General features: G+C 36.8%; 1 protein-coding gene and 1 long non-coding RNA gene across 9 annotated transcripts in view; one reads left to right on the top strand and one right to left on the bottom strand.

Annotated features, from left to right (window-relative positions):
• The window catches only part of LOC147400344 (Cleavage and polyadenylation specificity factor (CPSF) A subunit protein), a 73,789-nt gene extending 55,365 nt beyond the window's left edge, over nucleotides 1-18,424 (top strand). For 2 of the 8 annotated variants that reach the window (XR_015179309.1, XR_015179307.1), the window contains exons 13-14: nucleotides 10,773-11,074; nucleotides 12,462-12,602. Coding sequence is in view for 2 of the 8 variants with exons in the window: in XM_086445991.1 (XP_086302117.1) it covers nucleotides 12,462-12,601; nucleotides 17,236-17,344; nucleotides 17,932-18,138 (456 nt within the window). In the remaining 6 variants the exon portion in view is untranslated. Of the gene's footprint in view, nucleotides 1-191; nucleotides 440-10,772; nucleotides 11,075-12,461; nucleotides 12,689-16,483; nucleotides 16,658-17,235; nucleotides 17,345-17,931 lie in introns of those variants that run through there. The other 6 variants (XR_015179304.1, XM_086445991.1, XR_015179306.1 and 3 more) reach the window with 6 other exon arrangements.
• Nucleotides 18,425-18,573: 149 nt separating this feature from the next.
• On the bottom strand, nucleotides 18,574-22,096 carry LOC147400343 (uncharacterized). The gene is made up of 3 exons (XR_015179310.1): nucleotides 21,230-22,096; nucleotides 18,788-18,937; nucleotides 18,574-18,710 (listed from the first exon to the last, which is right to left on the bottom strand). It is a non-coding gene; the product is annotated as an uncharacterized LOC147400343 (long non-coding RNA).
• Between the last annotated feature and the right edge of the window lie 246 nt (nucleotides 22,097-22,342).

The raw sequence follows: 22,342 nt of genomic DNA, 5'->3' as shown, positions 1-22,342 counted from the left end.
CTCCAAACTTCTACATACCCAAAAATCAATCTGATCCAATTGTCATAGATGGAGTTATAAGCTTTTTGACCATTCCAACTAAAGCTATACTTGATTGTGAAATAAGTCAAGTCAACCTTTCTTTTACTTATTTTGGTTTCTAAATAAAGGAGTATACTTATGCATTGTTTCCATAATTTTTTGTTTGATAGGTGCACCATTCCATAATCTTTTATTCCTTGACTAAGATTCTCATCTTTGTCTTTAATTGTCAAGCCCCCAAATCTAAATCTTCAAGATCATCTAGATCTGGACACATATTTCGAGGTATGACACTGAGAACATATTTCAGGCATATAATATCACAATAACTGGAAAATCATACAATTGAAAATAAAAGAGCAATTAGCTAAACGTTTTCCAATTAAAATTAAATAATCAATATCTAAACAATATAATGAATTATGAGAATCTGTCTTGTCAAACTAACACTTACTAAATAGTATTGACAGAGTGTTACACTAAAATCCTCACTATGTGTCTATTTTTAAAGTAAAGCATATAATTAAAAGTATTGAAATAATATCTACTAAGCTAAGTTCACCAACTCCGTTGTCTCCATGAACTGCACTTGAAAATATGTAAGAAACAAGGATGAGCTAACAAGATTCATTTGGCTTAATTGGACGATGGAATTTGGTCATCGGTTCTGAGAATTATAACTAGATTCAGACAGTGTTCACGTTCATTTGTCGAGCTGGATCTTACTACAGCAAGCAAGTATGAACGGATTCATATTGGTGGCACCATATGAAATCTAATCACGTTAGTTTGAACACCGTATATGAAGTGTAATTCAAATAGACCTTGCTTGTTGAACAACCACATAATAGTAAAAGTATATTAACTCTAAGGTATCCTCTAATTACAACGCATTATCACTTGACCAACTGGTTTGGCTAACCCAATCCCACTGACTCACAATTATGGTTAAACCATGACGTATTAAGTTCACCACCAACACAAAGTTAACTCTACTCCTACTTAGTCCACCGAGTCAACACAACCCAAACCCCTAATTTAATTAATACATTTTTCGGGTTTCATGAACAAATTATTTCCTTGTGTTTTATGTATTCCACATCTTAAATTACACATTAAAACTAGCATGTGGTAATGTATTGAAACCATACACTTAAATGATTCATAACCATTAGAATAATCAATAGTAACAATGCCACAAAAATCACCATTTAATATTCTACAACATATGATCCTAATTCTTAAAAGTACAATAAAGATTGAGGTTCATTTACATGCAAAACAACCCCTAAATAGATTGGATTCTAATATGATTTTATTCAATCAATGGGACAAATCCAACCCGACAACATTCAAGGAATCAAAGGAAAATATGACGAAAGATTTCACTTGCCTCTTTAATTGTGAAAGTAAAATATGTGGTAGAAAAGATGATGGGAAAGATATAATCCTTTTGTTCCAAGTTCCAAAACTTTCTCCAACGCTTTCTAATACGAAGCCCTAGCTCTAGGGTGGCTTCCAATCAAAGCCCTAATCCTCCAAAGCAAAAGGAAAAAAGAAAAGGAATAGAGAAAAAAGTGAATCATGTAACTCCTTTTCAAGGCTGATAAAAGGTTTTATGGAGAGTTTTTGATGTGCGAAATATGTCCCTAGGCCTATACATAAAAACTACTCTTTGGAGACTTGAACCTTTGTCTATAGTGTTGTCCACTCTTTTATCTGCTAAACCACACTAATCTTGATGTTAACCTTAGTAAACCAAAATAAATGAGGTAAAATTAATTAAATTAAGTACAATTTAAGATATGATAATTAGGGGTGTCAATTGGTACTCATTTAACCAAAACCGAGCGGGAATTGGAACCGAATACACTGGTTTCGGTTCCCTTTTAATTGAACTGAACTGATAGGATCCAGAACCGCTAGGTTTTATCCAATGGGGATCCAGAATTGATTTATTTTATCATTATTCTATATAAAGTAGATGATTTTAAGGTATTCTTTTATTTTAAACTTAATGCGTGTCATATAAAGTTCTTGAATTTTTCATATAAACTATGGATTGGAGCTTAAAATGGGCTATCTCTTCTAAAAATTGATTATTTTAAGGACGATACTTTTTATTTTTGAAAAAGATCATTAACTTGTATCTTTAGTATAACAAATTTTAACTAAGTTAATAATTTTGTACATAATTTTTTTGAAGGAAAAAAAAGTTTTAGAATGATTCAAAATAGTTTTTTTCTTGTTGATTCTTGAGAATCGGAACCGATGGGTACCTGTGTTTTTTGGCGGTTTCCATTCCATTTATTTTGGAATCGGAATCAGAATCGGAACCAACAAGAACTGGAACTGCAAAAAAATATAATGATTATGGTTCTAAGTATCTTAGGAGCCGAATCGAAACCGACCCATTGACACTCCTAACGATAATGATAATAATAAATTTTGAGACTGTACATTCTTCCCCCCTAGAGGAATTTCGTCCTCGAAATTCGAAGTACCTCATCTAAGAACAAGAGTGGATATCGCGTTCGAACGTCTATTTCCTTCTCCCAAGTGGATTCATTCTCATCATGATGAATCCATTGCACCTTCATAAAGGAATGCCTTTCATGCGTAGAACCTGCTTACGACAATCCTAGATGCGCGTAAGTCCCTCCACATAAGTGGCATCTGGTTCCTATTGAAGGTTCGTAAAGTCAATAAATGTGTTTCATCTCGCACATATTTCCTCAACATCGACACGTGGAAGACGTAGTGTACACCAAACAACTGTGGTGGCAAGGCAAGTCCATACTCAGTAGGCCCAATCCTCTCTATAATATCAAATGTCCTAATAAACCTCAGTACTAGCTTAACCTTCTTCCCAAATCTCATGATAAAGTCACGTAATTTATTATTATTATTATTAATAATACTTAATTTTTTTAGTTTTACCTTATTTATTTGGTTTTACTAAGCTTAACATCAAGATAAGTGTAGTATACTGGTCGAAAGAGTGAAGTACACACTCTAGACAAAGGTTCAAGTCTCCAAAAAGTAGTTTTATTGTATATTTATGGGCCTAGCGGTATTTTGGATACTTTGCATATAAAAAACACTCCATAAAATCCTTTTTATGTAGGCTTGAATCACAGTGACAAGATTTGCCTTTTTCTCTTATTTTCTTTACTTTTGCTTTGGAGTATTAGAGTTTTAGATTGAAAGCCATCCTAGAGTTAGGGTTTGGTATTTGAAAGCATTTGAGGAGGTTTTAGAACTTGTAGCAAGATGATTATATCTTTCCCATCATCTTCTCAACCACATATTTTACTTTCATGATTAAAGAGGCAAGTGAAATTTCTCTTTGTATTTTCCTTTGATTCCTTGTATGTTGTTAGGTTGGATTTGGCCCATTGATTGTATAATATTCTATTTTTTTTATAGATAAATATAGATTTATTAATAAAGCCAACGAGGGGGGGTCGAGGGGACCAACCCAAAACAAGGAAATCAAAACAAAAGAGATACAACTGCTAAGCGGGACCAACACGCTACTCTCGCGATAACGAACAAACCCTATCCCATCTCACAACAAAATTTTCAAAGAAAACCTCTTTGAACTCCTTATACAGTTTGCTCCAAGAGAACATGAGCTCCAAAATAGAGAGAACTAATCCATCCAACATCAGCTCCTTCCCCTAAAAAATACATCGATTACGACCTTTCCAAATACCCCAACAAATTGCGAAAGGCGCCAAGTGCCAAAAAGTCCGTTTTGAGGACATGAATGATCCTCTCTAAGTCAACCAAGAATCCAAAGCCGATTTGACTGATTTGGGAAAACAATCTACAAGACCAAACAGCGATAAGAAGTGCGACCAGATGTAATGAGCCACCTGGTAGTGAATGAGAAGATGATCCACCGTTTTTGCCTGAGATTTGCACATACAACACTGATTTGGTGAAGTAAAGCCTATTTTAATTAGCCGGTCCACCGTTGCGAGTCTCCTTAGAGCCGCCAACCGAAGAAAAGTCGAAATCTTTGGTGGAATCTTATCAACCCAAACAAACGAGTGAGGAAACGACAACACAGAACTAGGCACAATACCCTCATATCACGACTTAACCGTAAACTTCCCATCCATAGTGCCTTCACATACTCTTTGGTCTTTTGAGAAGCTATCCCAGTTTCTACCCTCCACCAAAGAACATAACCTCCTTACATTATCCACCTCCTAGTCATTAAACGTTCTTCTGAAACCAAAATCCCAGTTATTCACCCCATCAACATGAGTTTTGAAACAAGATATAAACTGATTCTTCTTCAGCGACAACGTAAAAAGATCCGGGAACTTATCCTTAAGAGTACCATTCCTGCACCACCAGTCCTCCCAAAATCTGATCTTATTCCTCCCCACCTTACATTTCTCTACTTTCTTAATAATCAGGAGTCTTTTAAGGATGCCTTTCCACACTCCACATCCCAACGCCCCTCTACCCGGACTATTCTCCCACCCATACTTGTTTACAATTACCTTTCTCCAAAGACTGTCCCCCTCCTCTCCGAACCTCCAAAGCCACTTCCCTAACAAAGTCGAATTCAAGGAACCGAAACTGCGAAAGCCCAACCCCCCGTTCTTTTTAGGCAAGCATAACTTCCTCTAACTCACCCAGTGAAGTTTTCTTACACCATCTTTATCGTGCCATAAGAACTCCTGATAGATTTTTGCTAGCTGTACTTCCACACTTCTCGGCAAATAAAAGAATGAAAGCGTATAAATAGGGATACTTGTTAGAGCACTTTTAATGACAGTAATCTTCCCACCTTTAGATAGGAGCTTACATTTTCTGGAACTAAGTCTTTTTCTCATCCTTTCAATAATTGGCTCCCAAGTCTCCGTACTAGAATAACTCATTCCCAAAAGAAGCCCCAAATACGTAGATGGAAGATCTCCCATCTGGAACCCTAACACGACCGTTGCTACCTCCACCCCTTCCGCCTCTCCTACTGCAAATAGTTTGCTCTTGCAAGGATTAATTGGAATACCTGAGATTACCTCAAAACACCCCAATATACAATTTAAAAAGCTTATTTGTCTTGGCGAGTGATCCATGAAAATTAAGGTATCATCCGCAAACTGAAGATGAGAAATCACGTGCCCTCCTACCTTTGTGGAAAACTCAGTAATCTCCCCCTCCACCGCTGTTTTGGACATCATTCTACCCAAAGATTCCATAACTATCACAAACAAAAAAAACGATAACGGATCCCCTTGGTGAAGATCCTTAGAACTTTTGAAATAACCCTGGGGATCCATTTACCAGAATTGAAAAAGTGGCAGTGGATATGCATTTCAAGACCCATAGTACCCACTTATCACCAAACCCCATACTGAACAAATATTTCACCAGATTCCAGTTCACATGATCATAGGTTTTCTCTAGATCAACTTTGCAGACAAAACCAAACACCTTAGCTTTCCTGCATGAGTCAATACATTCATTTGCTATCAGCACCCCATCCAGAATTTGTCTCCCTGCTGCAAATGCTCCTTGAGCCAGACAATGATGCTACTAAGTACCGTCTTTAGCCTAGAGGTCAAAACCTTCGAAATGATCTTATACACGGAGCTTACTAGACTAATGGGTCTCAGATCTGTGATATGCTCCGTATCAGACACTTTGGGTATCAGGGCAATGAAAGTGCAATTAGAGCCCAAATCTAAAAAAACCATCTCTGTAAAAATCCTTTGTGGTTGCCATCACATCATCTCTCACTATCCCCCAACAAGCTTTGAAAAAGCCTAAGGAGAAACCGTCCATCCCTATCACTACCCAGTCCATTAACCACTTCCCACACTTCATCTATGCTAAACGGTCTTTCAAGCCACCTTTTCTGTTCCACGGAGATATCATCAAATTGTAGGGAATCTAAAGTTGGCCTGAACTCGTGCTCCTCCGTGTATTGACTCTTATAGAACTGCACCACCCCTACACAAACCTCTTCTTCTCCCACCTTCCATGAACCATTGACTTTGAGTTTCGAAATAAAATTTACCTGATTGTTAAAATTTGCAATACGGTGGAAATAAGAAGTGTTCTTATCCCCCTCCTTCAGCCAACGAACTCTCGACTTTTGTTTCCAACAAATTTCCTCCAAAGACGTTAGCCTTTGAAACTCAACTTTAAGATTCACTCTACGCAACCCCTCTCCAGCTCCCAAACACCCTCCCTCCTCCTTTTCCTCTAACTTTTGTAGCTCCATCTACACAGCACTTTTCCTTGCGTTTACTGAACCAAACGTCTCCTTATTCCATATTTTCAACTTTTCTTTGATAGCCTCGAGTTTCAGCTTCAGTACTCTCCCTGACCTACCCTCGAACACTAGCTCATTCCACCAATAATGAATCAACTCCCCAAAGTCTCGGTGCTTTAACCACATATTCTCGAATCTAAACGGCGTAGGCCGATTCCTCGGATCCCCGGTCACCAGCGAAATGGGGCTATGATCAGACACAAGGTTCGGCCATTTCTTCTGGATCAACCTCCCAAAGTGCTCTTCCCAATCCAATGAAACAAGAAAACGGTTCAATCTAATGAGAATAGGATTCTCTTGATTATTAGACCACATGAACCTTCCCCCACAAAGCAGAAGGTCAATCAACTCATTATAGTCCACAAACTCCGAAAAGCAACGCATTTTAGGGGTAATTCTCGAGCCGCCACCCTTTTCGATCGGGAACAGAATGACATTAAATCCCCCCCCCCCTCCCCAACCCACGGCAACGACCTTTGATGTCATCTAACTCTTCCTAGAACTGCCTCTGCTCACTTCCTAAAGTTGGGCCGTACACCCCAGAAAAGACCCAATTAAAATCTTCTCCTATCAACCTACATAACACCAACACAAAAAAGGCCCATATGAGATTATCCTCCACCGCCACCATCTTTCTATTCCACATTAGGATGATCCCACCCGAGGTTCCCCAAGAAGGAAGTTCGCACCATCCCACGGAATGAGTACCCCAAATCTCCTTAATAACCCTTCCATCTACTTTATCTAACTTGGATTCTTGCAAGACCTCGATATGAGGCTTTTGAATGTGTAAGAAGGCTTTGATAGCTGTTCTTTTCGTGGCTGCATTCAAACCCCTTACATTCCAGGAGAAAATTTTAATCGACATTGATACTTGCTAAGGGCTTTCCGGCTCTCTTCCCATTTGAGACTGTAAGCGGAAATTCCTCCACCGATTTTTTAAGCTGAATAATTTCCTTCTTCAATCTTTTATTTCTCTCCTTCCCCATTTTATTACAGCATGGCAAATGTCTTATAATCCGTAACCTTAAGAATTCATACTAAAAACGATCTCTCGGCGTCAACTCCGCTACTCTACTAAAAAAAGGGTATCCCCCCGATAGAGGCCATTGTCCCACTACTTTCTGCATACACACTGCCACTCCCTTGCTTGTCTTGAAGGCCACATCGATCAGTAAGTGGGACAGATTACCTTCATTTCTAACCGACATTCCCACTTTCAGTCCCGCTTCCAATATATTAGCCAAAACCTGTTCATTGAGGGGCACCAAATTTTTCTGATACTCCTTACCACCCTTTTCCAGTCTTTCCACTGCTCCTGTCTTCAAAGATTCTGCTGAATGTCTTATTTGTTGCTGCAATACCTCCGTGCCATCCAATTCAATTTCTGATACCTCGCAGCCCCTAATGCTCCCCCCTAACTGATTTCCTCGCTTCAAGGCTGATTTGACGACCATTGTTTGCTCCTGTTTACTCATATTCCTTCTACTAAACCACACTGTTTCCCTGCTGTCAACCAATTGTGTTACTAAACTGCTTCTCCATGGGCACCATGTCCCTTCACTATTCAACAGTAGGGAATATAAATGAAAATCCTCTATCCCGGAACCCCCTCCCCTACTGTCTGCCAGAGACTATGCCTTAAATTCCCTAGCCTCATTCCACTCCCCCATTATTGTTAGAACTTTCAATGGCGCAAAGAAAGGCACACATCACAGAAGTCTGTTCACCCCCTGTCTACCACTTTCCAGATCCACCACCCGAGGGATAGATCATGCTGCGGAAACTGACCAAAACTCCGTCTTGTCTGTTAATCCCAGAACCCTATCGCCCATTGAACGCTTGTCGAGCTCACCTGCTCCTACATCATCGTATCTCTGTTCAGGCTCTTCTGAACTTGATGGCTCATTCGTTTCAAAACCCAACCAGACCTCCGTTACCCTATCGCTCTCCACCCTACTGTCGATGTCCTTTATATTTTTCTTCTCTTCTGTTTTCGAAGACGTAGCTAGTAGCCGTTTAACTGACGGAACTACACTTTCTCTTCGGCCCTGACGGAACTACACTAGAAAGAAGTAGGCCCCCGATTAGGGGGCCGAAGCGCTAAGGTTGTTGTGCGTAGGGGGGACTTATAGTGTAGTCAGGGAAGCAATACCCTATTCATCTGGCCGAAAGTGTGCTTCCGTTTCGTGGTCTTCCAGCTAAAAAAGGTGGTGGTTTTCTTTTCCTGGATCCCTTGAAAAAGGCGGGTGTTGGGCTTTTCTTGTGCTCCATTACATCCTCGCGGTAGTCATGGTATAAAGGCTATGATTGAACCTCACCCCCTTTCGCCTGTTACTTGATCTCCTTAAGGCCTCTTTGTAACGGTTTAAAATCTCCTAGGCTTTGTCCCTCTTCAGCCCATTCACTATCGCAGGCCCACCCGGCTCATTTCCAACCTAAACAGAACCCACATTGGGCCTACTACCCTTAAGAAGGCCTGCTCTCAGATGGCCTACATCTTCGGCCTTACCCATTACAACCTCAATACCCGACCCATAGTTCTCATGGTTTTGGGCTTCGTTGGCTAGCCCAACAACATCGCAAATATTTACCAAGGCCGTAGGCCCAAATCCACTTCTATTGGGTTCGATACGCTCCACCACCCCACTCCTCAATCACTTCATATAGGCTATATTCCAAGCTGTTGCAACCAACAACTTGAACGTACGATTCGATTTCTGATTCCAGCGATTCTATTTTTTTGAGCACTGAGTACCCTTGACAGGTGTACTACTCCACTTCTGCAGTTCAAAAAATATTGAACTCGAAGGCTTCTTACATATGCAACATGCGCCCAAATATGATAACTCTAGGCCAAAACTTCGTTCACCAGGTACCTTCGTCAGATCTGCCATCTCCTCCACCTGCGGGCCCTCCTCCTCCACCTGAACTCCCTTCTTGACCAAGGTCCTTGTTCCTATCCGTTGCAATTTTCCGGGGTCCTCTGAGACCTCCCTGCCTTCCCCTTCTCCACCTATCACCTCAATCCCTAACCTATATCTAAAACCAGCTACTCACAGTTGAAGACCCCGCTGCATCTTCCATGGCGAGCTATTCACCTTCATTCTCGTGCCATCCAACCTGGCACGAGAATGAAGGTGTATAATATTATATTACAATTTGATCAATTAAAGGGCTGATTTACATTTATAGATTCCGATCGATTAAGGGGTTGTTTTTCATGTACATAAGCATCTATCCTTATTATATTTTTTAATTATTGGGATTGTATATGGTAGAATACTAAATGATGATTTTTTATGACATTGTTGCTATTGATTATTGTAATGGTTATGAATCATATAAGTGTATGATTTATACATATTACTACATCCTAGTTTAATTTGTAACTCAAGATGTGGAATACATAAAATACAGGGAAATAAATGGTTCATGAAACCCGAATAATGTATTGATTAGATTAAGGGTTCGGGTTGTGTTGACTCTGTGGATCAAGTAGGTGTATATTTAACTTAGTGTGCCATGACTTTACCCTAATTGCGAGTCATTGGGTACTGATTTAGTGGGATTTGCTTAGCTAAATACTAGTTGATCTAATGATAATGCATTGTCATTAGAGGATATCTTAGAGTTAGTATACTCTCACCCCTATTTGGTTGTTGGACGACCGATGTTTGTTTGAATTAAATTTCGTAAGATTCAAATTGACGTGGTTACATTTCTTATGATGCCACCAGTATGAGAAGCTTGACAAATTATCCCTGTTTGAATCTAGGTGTAGTTCTTGGAACCGTTAACTAGATTTGATTGTCCAATTGAACCAAAAGAACCTTGTTCTATTGTTGGCTTAGTCTTTGTGTAGTTTGGGTACGCTATCAAGTTGTTTGCCATGTGGAAGATGCATCTTCTTGTTGGTTAATGGATTGTCTTCTCAGTAGAGAATTAGAGATCACTAGTCCTTAAATGTTATAAAAGACTATGTGTCCTCTAATGGTCTGTAATCTCTTGTGCCCAATCGTGTAATCGAGTTACTTGTGAGATGACTTGGGTCAAAGATGATAAATTAAGTTTAACGAATGTAACACACAAATTTTCATTTATTGATAATTTTACTGCCATGTGTGTATCATTTGTGTAGGTTGAGTAATTAGTAGTTTGTGAGTTGTTGGCTAACCCTTATTTCTTACATATTTTCTAGTGCTATTCATGGAGATGACAGAGTTGACGAAGTAAATTAGTAAATATTATTTCTATCAATTTGCTTTACTATAGTAAGAGACTTGTAGTGAGGATTTCAGTTAATTCTCTTTCAATACTCTTTAGTTAGTGTAAGTTTTGAAGAGACAGATTCCATGTTTCGTTACATTGTTTAGATATTGGTTATTTCATTGTAATCATGAAACGCTTAGCTAGTTGTTATTTTATTTTCAATTGTGAGATTTTGCAGTTATTGTGATATTTTACGTCTGAGATATATATTCTCAGTGTCATACCTCATAATTTGTATCAAGATCTATATGATCTTAAAGATTCAAATTACGATAGTCGAGGATGGCTCTTCCTATTTGGTGGGGATGGGTGTCACGACCTCGTTGATTGACTAGATGTGGAAAGGGCTGCGGAGATTGAGGGGTCGAAGTGGAGCCATGCCATTGTGGGGTTGAATGGTAGGGAAGAGTGTGATTAATCTCACATTGGACATGAGAACGTTCAGAGCCTGGGCTATAAGGACACTCTAGACCTTATATGGTAGGACACATTTTAAATTTGTGCGGGCTTTGGCCCAGAGCAGACAATATCCTACTGTTGTGTGCCTAGGGTGTTACGTCAATGCATCTAACATGAGCTATCTTTATGTTTTTTATTTAAGTTTTCTTTGTTCTAATTTGTACCAGGTTGTAAACATCTTTCTCATTTTCTCTAGTTCCAACCCTGTTATATAGATCATCACATACTTTTACATTTAGTTTGAAAATCCTTGAGTTTCATCGAATATAATATTCATGTATGACTTTCCAGCATGGATCTGTACCCCTACCCATACCCATGTTTTAGTTTTTCAACTTGGCTAGCCTAGGGGCTTTGAATGGTGTTGGTAGTATTGCTTACAAGCAAGGATGCCATGTGCCATCTTTGCTTATATACTTGAATTTGATATATATATATATATAGGGAAGCAGTCAGAGGCCCTAAAAAGAGTCATACATTTTTCAATATATGGGCTAGAAGTTTCGGAATGGCTGATGTTTTTTTGAGAATGACCTCGACAGTGAGGAGATCATCCTCACAAAAATCAGCCCATTCTGAAACTTCTAATCCCATCAAAAGTGGTTTACAAATAATTGACGGTTCACGATTCTTCTACTTGTAAACTTGGGTTAGAAGTTTTTGAATGGGCTGATTTTTTGTGAGGATGATCTCCTCATCATAGAGATTGTCCTCCCAAAACATTAGTCCATCTGAAACTTCTGACCCATATATTGAAAATGTTTGGCACAATGTTTGGCTCTCTTTAGGGCCTCTGAACGCTCCCCATCCATATATATATATATATATAAAATATATTTTTTGATTAAATTTAGTGAGTTCATCATGCTTTATTTTATTTGTTGGTCCAAGTAGGCACAACTTACCCATCTCTTTTTCCTCTTCGTTTTGAATCAAATCAAGGAAATTTCCTGAATCATCTCTTATTGTTGCCATAGATAAGAAGAAAACATTTTAGATCGTTCATGTTGGACTAGATATGTACTTGCCTACTAGGTTCTTTAAAACTTAAGTTAATAATGCTTTTAATTTGTTCCTAATTATGAGTTGCAAGGACCTATTGGTCTTTTTTCCCCCAAAATTTGCAATTGTATCTGGTGAATCATATATATATATATATATATATATATATATATATATATATATATATATATATATTTAAGCCACTTCATTGTGCCATTATTGAACAGCCTAAGAGGAGCCTGTAGTGAAATGTTTGTGGTCTTGGTGTTCTAGCGCTCCTTACATAAAATGTGATATATATATATATATATATATATATATATATATATATATATTTATGCTATTTGAATTTTTTCTGTAGGAAGATCCCAAAAAATATTGAATTAATTTATTTTCGTTTTTGCAGGGGTCATTTTCATATAAACTGCCTGTTGATGATATTTTAAAGGGTTGTGATGGTGCTGATACAGTTCTTGAGTCATCACACGACTGTATTGTGACTAGTACACTGTTAGGAAGCGTAATGATCTTCATTCCTATCTCCAGGTAGGACCAAATATTCCAAATTTGTGGAGAAGTTCATGGGGTTTTGGGGGAATGTTTGGTAGGACCAAATATTCCAAATATCTCCAGGTAGGACCAAATATTCCAAATATTCCAATTATAAAAACATATAATAACATGTGAATGTTTGGTCCTACCAAATATTCCAAATTTGGAGCATGTGATGACCAAATATTCCAAAAAGTATAAAAACATATAATAACATGTGAAAAGAATATTTTCAGCTTGTATGTTCATGGGGTTTTGGGGGATATTTAGTTGTGGAGAAGTTTCTTTATGGTATGTTTGGATTGAGAGAAGTGGAGAGAAGAGAAACTCATTAAGAGAAGAGAAGAGAAGAGAAACTCAATTTCTTTCCACCATAGTTGGATTGACAGGAGAGAATTCGGGATTACTTTGGAATTTTAAAATATCTTAAAAAAGATCTAGGGACAGAGTTGGAATTATAAAATATTTTAAGAGGGGTTTTCTCCATTTCTCTCCTCTTTTCTCCACTTTTGGAGAGAAAGAAAACTCACATTTTTTTCTCTCCTTTTCTCTCATTCTTCTCTTCTCTGCCCACTTAACAATCTAAACAAGAGAAATGGAGAGAAACTCATTTATTTTCTCCTCTTCTTTTTTCTTCTCTCCATGCATCCAAACATAGCCTTATGGAAAAATATGACGATTATCACATATTTAGTTGGATGCTTTTCTCATTATCATTTTTTTTTGTTTTTTGTTAACAGTCATTTTTCATTATGATTTCTTAAACTTCATAAAGAACTTAAAAGAAAAAAATAAGAAATAAAATCTCTACTATTAGAGTAAGAAATGGTCTGATTAGGAGGTGCAGACCATGTTTGTTGGTACACTCATAATTCTTTTAACACTTGTTACACATCATCGTAGTTATTTGACAGTTCAACAACTAAAAACTACTATATTATTTTTGGAATGATGATAATTGTGTAATATTTTCTATATAATCATTAATATGTAAAATACATACTTTACATAAGCAGACTATTAAGTTATACATTCACATGTTATTATATGTTTTTATACTTTTTTAATATTCTTAAATAATTACTAATATCTATAACTGCTTAGAACATGAATGACTGTATTTGTGTTATAGGTACATGTAAAATAAGAAGATACATAGATACTTAAACAGTCATATGTGTAATTAACTAGTCTTTTCGATAAGTGATTTATAATTACTATTTTTATTTGTTTTATCATTATTTTTAGAGTAATATCTTTAAAGACTAATCTTCCGATTGAAATTTACTATTTATGAAAATATTTCACAGAAATCATGCATCTTTATACTTGAATTTTTCATTATTTTTTGTTTAAAATTTATTGTTCATCAGAATATTTTACAAAATGACAATGATTTCCATTGAAAGATAAAGAAATTGCCAATTGCATTTCCTGTAGAGCCTTGTGGACATGGAGATATTTCAGTACTTTTAGTGGAAATCTGTCGAAGATTAATACTGTGACCATTCTGCACACATTAATATGAGTGTACAGGAAAGGCTGGGAACTCATAAAGCAAAACTTATAATTTAGTTGTTAAAGGTTTTCTCATATAAATAAGTAAAGTTGTTTCTTATAAATGATTTTTGATAGACAAATTGATCTACAACTCCAAATGTTCTTTTTTTGGGTAAACAAACTGAAATTAGGGTTTACTAAAACATTTTACTGGGAAGTCTGAAAGAGAACAAATAAATCCAATACAAATCCATCATAGATCTGTAGATCTATTGCAATTGCGCATTTATAATACCAATATATAGCTTATGGGAATAAAAAATACCAATATAGCTGAAATCTATTAAAAAACATGAAATTATTGGGGAAACAACTTCACTAAACACAACGCTAAGAGATTTTGGTTTCAATTTCGGCTCGTGCATTATAGAGTGATCAATTTTTTCACTTACCAATATCCCAAAAGGTAGAAAATGTTAATATGTTTTGTGATACAAATTTGTGATCCCAAAAATTATCAGAAGGGAGCAAGGGGCTTTCATTAAAAGGAGACAAATTTTAGATGGAGTTATGGTTGCAAATGAGTGTATTGACTTTGGGAAGAGATCGTGGAATTCACTTAACAATCTCCCAAAAGGTAGAAAATGTTAATATGTTTTGTGATACAAATGTGTGATCCCAAAAACTATCGAAAGGGAGCAAGGGGCTTTCATTAAAGGAAGACAAATTTTAGATGGAGTTATGGTTGAGAATGAGTGTATTGACTCTAGGAGGAGACCAGGGAAGCCAGGTTTAGTATGCAAAGTGGATAGAGAAAAGGCTTATGATCATTTCAATTGGAATTTTCTCTTGTACCTTTTGAACTGCATGGGCTTCGGGGGAAATAGATAGCTTGGGTGAGCAAGTGTGCATCTTTGGTCTCTTTCTCTATCTTGGTTAACAAGAGTTCAACTGATTTCCTTAGAAGTACTAGAGGTTTGAGATAGGGTGATCCGTTGTCCCCATTCCTCTTCAATATTGTGGTGGAAGCTTTGGGCAAGATGTTTTTAAGAGCCACTTCTTTGGGGTCCTTGTCTAGGTTTGTTGTTTCTGAAGAGGGACCAAAAGTGACACATCCAGTTTGCAGATGATACACTAGACTTCTTTGGAGGTGGCTACGAGTTAGGTGTGTTTTCTTAAGGGGATTCTGTGTTTGTTAGACAGTTTTCCCATTAATTTGAGGAATATGCTATAGGAGAAGTTCTTGACATTGAGGCTTGGGCTGAGTTCTTGGGGTGTCAAGTTAGTTCTCTACCTAGCTCTTATTTGGGTCTTCCCCTGGGAGTGAGGTACAGATCAATTACTTTGTGGGAACCAATGGTTGAAAGGGTTAGGAAGAGGCTGGGGTCATGGAAAACCAAGTACCTTTCAAAGGGTGGCAAGCTGACCATAATTAGGAGTAGTTTGTCTAGCATCCTTACTCACATCCTATCGTTGTTCTCAATATCAAGAAATGTTGATTCGCAACTAGAAAAGTTGATCAAAGATTTTTTATGGAATGATAAAGTGGGGAATCAAAAACTTCATCTTGTGGATTAGAAGGTAGTTTGCTGGCCTAGAAAGGTAGATGGTCTTGGTATTAGGAGATTTCGATTTGTGAATCAAACGTTTTGGGCAAGTGGTGTTGGTGGTTTGGTAATGGAACTATGGAGGAAGATAATTGCCGTGAAGTTTGGGGAGGATCCTTTGGGGTGGGAGTGCAAGCCGAGTAGAGCTTCTTATGGGTGTGGAGTTTGGAAAGGTATTTCTAGTATGGGATCATATTCGTTATGAGGTGGGGAGAGGAGATCGTATTCTCTTTTGGGAGGATTGTTAGTGTAGTGAGACCCTGTGTAGAGTTTGTTACATGGGCTGTACTCATTATCCTTGATGAAAAGAATGCTTGTTTCTGCTTTTTTGATTCCAAATAAGGCCATTTCTTGGGATCTCGGGGTCAGAAGAAGATTGAACGATTTGGAGATTGGAGACATAGCCGCTATCATTGACTTGCTTGATGCCACAGGTCCATCCTTAGATAGAGCGGATCATCAAATTTGGAAAGACAGTCGAGATGGACGCTTCTCGGTTAAGTCTTTCTATTCGTTGCTTGAAGGGAATCAAGATCCTTGTTTTCCTGCTTCCTTCCTTTGTTCTTCTAAGGTGCCTTCCAAAGTCTCATTTTTCATTTGGTTGGTGGCTTTGAATAAACTTCCTACGATTGATCTTCTAAGATGTAAGGGTCTTGTCTTGATGGATTATTGTTGTTTGTGCAAATCGAGTGGGGAGTTGGTTGATCATCTTCTTACTCATTGTGAAAACACTCATGATATGTGGTTTTATTTTCATTCTTTGTTTAAGGTCTCTTGGTGTGAGCCCCACTCGGTTGTCTCTCTCTTGCTTGGTTGGAAGTCCATCTCTGTTTTTGGTAGGTTAAAGATTCTTTGAAAATTTGTGCCCTTTGCAATTCGTTGGGGCTTGTGGAAAGAGAGGAATGGGCGCACTTTTGGTGGGAAAGAAAGCTTCATGCAGGAGTTAATTTTCAACATCCTTGGTTTATTGTTTTTTTTTGGTTTAAGCAGTTTAAGGATTTCGGAGGGTTGTTTTTTGAAGATTTTATGTTTAGGTGGGATATTGTTAGTAGTGGGAGATTGTAGGTTGTATCTTTTCACTTGTCAAAAAAATAGAAAAAAAAAATACAAGCTCCTTTAAACAATTTCATCTTTTTTTGAGTTTCAACAGTTAATAATAAAAATGCGACCCAAAGGTGGGTGAGAAGGACTATGGTTGTCAACTTTCCTCAGACAAATCATGTCCCACTTAAATACAAAATCCTCGAAGAAAGTGCCCTTGAATTTGTAGGACTTTTTGGACTAGAAGAGAACAACTTTCATTGCTAAAATGGCCAAAGTTTCTGTACATCAAACCTTTTTTTAGTTGCACCAAGATAAAGATCTTTAGACATAGCTGCTTCATCTTGATTGTTTCTATATTGCAATTGCATCAAGTTCTCATGTACGACTATCTTAGTTTTATGTCTATGTTTACTGATTTAATTTAGTTATATATTTTTATTTTAGCATTTTATAGTTGATTGATTTATGAATTTGTAGGGAAGAACATGAGCTCTTAGAAGCTGTGCAAGCTAGACTTGTGGTTCATCCATTAACTGCTCCTATCCTAGGAAATGATCATAATGAGTTCCGGGGGCGTGGATCACTGGTATGAAACGACTTTGATACTATTTTACTCTCTAGGAGCATTGTGTGACTTTTGGGCCCAAAAATTAATCCTTAATATCGGGCCTATCTGATTTCTTTTCAAGATCCTATTCTTAATAATTTTTTGATTTAGTTCTAGTGATTTGATTAAAATTTTCAGAATCTCATTCCAAAACAAAATTCATTTTCTGACAACCATCTGATGTTGGTTTCTGATTTGAGTGCACTTATAGTCTAAATTATATTTGTCTGCTATTCTAAACCTGATGGTGACGTCAATTTGACTAGAATATCGATTTATAAAAGATTTGATCTATGATTCATAGCCTATGCTTGGATTTGAGTCATAAATTTCATACTTCTGATATCCCGGAGATTCGTAACAACTTTCGGGTCGTTACACATTGATTGATAATGTGGTAGAGAGTCGATTGAGATGGTTTCACAATGTGCAATGAAGACCGATTACAGTATCACTTAGAAGGAAATATGCAAGTTGACTACTTTTGGTTCCTCCGAAGCTGTCCTATGCTATCCTATGCTATCTAATATCTATTAAACATCTACTAACTGATTTTAGTTTTGCAGGCTGGAGTACCTAAGATACTTGATGGAGACATGCTAGCCCAATTCTTAGAGCTTACAAATATGCAACAAGAGACTGTTCTAGCATTACCACTTGGGTTTCCAGAGAAAGTAGGATCACAAAGTTCGAATCCACCTCTTCTTCACTCACCTATCCCTTTGAATCAGGTTGTTCGACTACTTGAACGTTTTCATTATGCCCTCAACTGAGCCCTTATTTCTCCTCTCTTGCTCCTTTCTGGAAGCAATGATCTTGCAAGAAAGTTAGCAAGACAGTTAAACAAATCCAATGTACAATAATAAAATGTACAATTGTTACGGACAAATTTTTTTTTTTTTTTTGCCGGATGCAAATTGAGTTGCAAAGGGTTATATTTTAATTTTCATGTCTAGCATTTGTATGAAACTCTCCACTCTCTGCAAAGTAAATACTATAATTGTAAGAGTGGAACAAAATGATTCTGTTGAAAGCTCTTTTGTTCTTTATAATTCGAAATTATAGTGTAGAGGTGTGGTGATCTAAAATGAAATACTAAATGTGGATATACACTTGAAAAAGTGCACAAATCCTAGTCGAAGAATACCTTGCCAGACCTTTATGAGTTTGATACTTGTTCGACCGCATGCAAAACAGAAAAAAGTTGTCATCAGAACATTTGAAGGACATTTTACTCATGGCTCGTCGTCAACCGTGTATGAAAGTCATGCCAACACTTGAATCAAAATTTTGTATGATTTAGTCCACACCATACAATGGATATTTGGCTTGACGTAGTATTTACCTTATAACAAAGAAGAATGAGAAGGTTAGTAAAGAAGTTTTTAATGGATATTTAGAATATGTGGAAATGGTATTTACCTAGCTCATAAATACTAGTATCCATCCAAAATACAAGGAGAAGAAGAAGAGATCTAACGGAGTTTTGGCTTCTTATAGGAAAGCTTTTGTTTCCTTCTTTAGGTACACCTTGGATCATGTAGAAGAAAGCTTTTTCTTCAGCGCATGGAACTGAAGATTAGATTAAATAAATAAATAAAAATTACCAAATATTAATCAGGACCATTCATTCCTACAAAACAAGTTCAGCAAAATATTCAGATAAGGCTTTCTTGACTATTATTATAGAGAGAGTTTTTGCAGTTTTCTAAAAGAAAGAAAATGAGTGCACACTTGCAACATGTACATACCATCTGCAGTAGAAAATACATTTATTAGGGCATTATTAGATCATCTCAACAATTCAACCATGAACCAGATGGTATTTTCCTTATGAAACATATTAAAATCATTGTTGAAATTCAAAACTCATGTAATATACCAACAATACTGACAGATTCAAAACTCATGTAATGTACCAACAATACCCAGAAACAATTCTTTTAAGAGTTGATAAAATGTGTGATTTTTAATTTTTTATTGATAGAGTTACTGTGCTATCGAGTTCAATTTTAAGTAGTCTATGATTTATCACTCAAAAAAAAGAAAAAGAAAAAAAAATCTATGATCTACAAAGATCCAAATCAATGTCATATATATATATATATATATATATATATATATATTTTTAAATTTTTGTAAATGAAACAAACAAAATCATATATAAAGAAAATTCAATGGTTCAACCATTCGATAAGTTGTGTTTTAAAATAATTTACAGTATATAATGCTCCAAATACCAAAAAAAAATGTGTTAGAGTGTTTATTAATTATTATTATTTTTTTGATAAAAATGAATCTTAATAAAATCGGATGGATCAAAATCCCACCTCTGTCTTAGTTTCTTTCTATAAATGTGCGCCAGATTTTTCGATTAATGAGTTTAGATAGTTATTTTCAATAACTATTTCATGTTACATTTGTTATTTTCATCTTTACTATTGCAATGAGAGATGATGGAGTTGTTCCCCCTTCCGGTAGATTGATGGTTGTGATTAGATGAATGAATGAGATTTGGTAGATGGTATGGCGGTGGTGAGTTTGGTCATTAGATATGAATTGCGGGGGAGGAGGAGGAGGAGATGAGTTCTTAGTTGATCTAGTCCCCACTAAAAAGAGAAAGGATCTGGGATCCAATTCCGCAAGTAGTAAGGTGATCAACTTTCTACTAGATTTTATTATTTTCTTGAGCTCCATGATTCAGAAACAAGGATTACATCTTGATCAAATCTGAAACAAAATTCAACCAAGAATTTTTTTGGTAAGTTAAATTAGGTTTTATGATTAAAGATCAAAATTAATGTTGTCAAACCAAATTCGCTGGAGAAGAAACCCATTTTGACGGTAAAAATCAATTTTACAAACAAATTAGTCAAAATCCACAGTGAAAACTTGGATTTTGTGATGGAAATCAAGAATTAACAGTGTAAAATCAAAATAATCTAAGTTTTATCATGAATTCAATCTCACCTTTTTTGAGTTGGATAGATTTTTGCAGATTAAACAAACTTCTTTCTCTCGTTATTTCCTGGAGCAAAAATGCTCTAGATTTACAAAAGGTGTCCACTATAGTTGGGGAGAATTCTCTCTAAATTTGAGAAAAATCTTAAAATTTGAAGTTGGGCTCAACTAGGGCAAGGGCACTTATATGGGTAGAGAGTGCTCTCAAGGTTGTATGAGGGGAGGGCAAAACTTCTCTTGGTTTAACAGTCATCTATTGGTGGCACACGGATAATTTCGGGTAGCACTCGGAATGTCTAACGATCATATTTTTCGAATTAGTGACCATTGGGTAATCTTTGCCGACGACACCCGAAAATACTTGGGTGTCACACAGAAATACCGGGTGGCACTTGTAAAACGACACCAACTATCCTTAAGAGCCATTTTTGGTTCCTGAAGGGTCCGATGATCGAGTGGGTTGGGGAACTTGATCATTTTACCAAAATGAATTGTTCGGAATATTCAATCTCAATAAAACTCAATATCACTCGAAACCACAAAGTTGGGGACACATATATGTAAAATTTTAAGATAAAATATTAGGGACACATGGCAAAATAGCGAATCAAACATTCATGCATATATTTGCCATTTTCGATTAAAAAATTAAAAAAAAATTATAAACACGTAGCAAATCTGTGAATCAAACATTCATGCATATATTCACCATTTTTGAATATAAAAAATTAGAAAAACATGGCAAATCATCAAATAAAAAGAACTCATTCATAAATATATAAAATTCTTGAATGCAAAAGTTTAAGAACACGTGATGGAGAGGGAGAGAAAAGACGAACGAATCAAAACAACAACAACAACAAAAAAAAAAAAAAAGAAGGAAAACACACCAAAATACGGTACCTTTACAATAAAATGATGGTCACTGTGATTTCTTCAAGTGAACTCGTAATCAAGGAGAGGTTTCACGATGAACGATGCTCCGATTGGGGTGTGTTATGACGTGAAAAAAAGAGAACCGATACCGCTGCCATGTTGTTAGTAGGGCGTTGACAGTGGTAGTGGATGAAAGAGAAGGTTGACGAGGGAGCTATAAGGGAGACAATACCTGTTATGTGGGTTGTAAAACCCGAGATAAATGGGGGTGGTTTAATGGCTAAACCGAAGTGTATGGAGATGGGTTTATGGCTGCAAAACGTAGGTAATGGGATTGGTTTCTTGGCGCTAAAACACGATGTGGGGCTGTTGTTAAGGAGAGGACAATGAATGTGGGAAGAAGTTAGAGAGATAGGGATGGCCTGCGTAGTAGGTTGGCTGTGCGTCTATAAAAGAAAGGAAGTGTAAGAGAGAAATAAGTTTGAGGGAAAGGAAGGTGGATAAGGCTATAGAGGGTGCTACAATGTGTGGCTGGCTGAGCCAAGAGGTGAAAAGGAAGAATAAAGGGGAGATGATGGGAGGTGCTAGGCTGTTGAAGAAGACAAGGGATGGTCTCAGTTAGGATGCACAGGAAGTAAAGAAAAAAGATTTAAAAAAAAAAGGAGGAAGAGAGAGTGAGAGAGGTTGGCTAAGATGATGGCTAGAAAACGTGATGGGGTGAGGATGAAAGGGCTGCTGCTATGAAAGCGCCAATAGTGTGTGGACGAGGACAGAAACTGATGTTGTGTCAATGGTGTGGAGAGATTGAATGGTTGAAGAAGATGATAATGACACGAATAGGTTCGTGTAAACATGATGAGGTGAGCTTTTCTCTCTTGATTCTCTTCTCTATTTCTTTTGTTTCTCTTTATTATTATTTTTTTCTTGTTGGTACCTAGAAAAATAAAGGAAGATAACTCCTTGTTGTAGCAGAAGTGAGAGGGAGAGAGAGAGAGAGAGAGAGACGTCCTTGCTTTTTTTTTTTATTATTTAAATTATCAACCTCCCCCTAACGTGAGAAGGGTCTTCCCTTTAATAATTTTTTTTTTCTCTTCCTTTTTTACATCACTTTCCTTTTCATTCTTTTTTTTCATGTTTCTT

Source organism: Akebia trifoliata, chromosome 6 (genome assembly GCF_017979445.1).
Source record: "Akebia trifoliata isolate Shusen 1 chromosome 6, ASM1797944v1, whole genome shotgun sequence".
In the NCBI taxonomy this organism is placed as follows: Eukaryota; Viridiplantae; Streptophyta; class Magnoliopsida; order Ranunculales; family Lardizabalaceae; genus Akebia; species Akebia trifoliata.
Note: the sequence above shows the minus strand (reverse complement) of the source record. Positions and strands in the feature narration are given on the sequence as shown.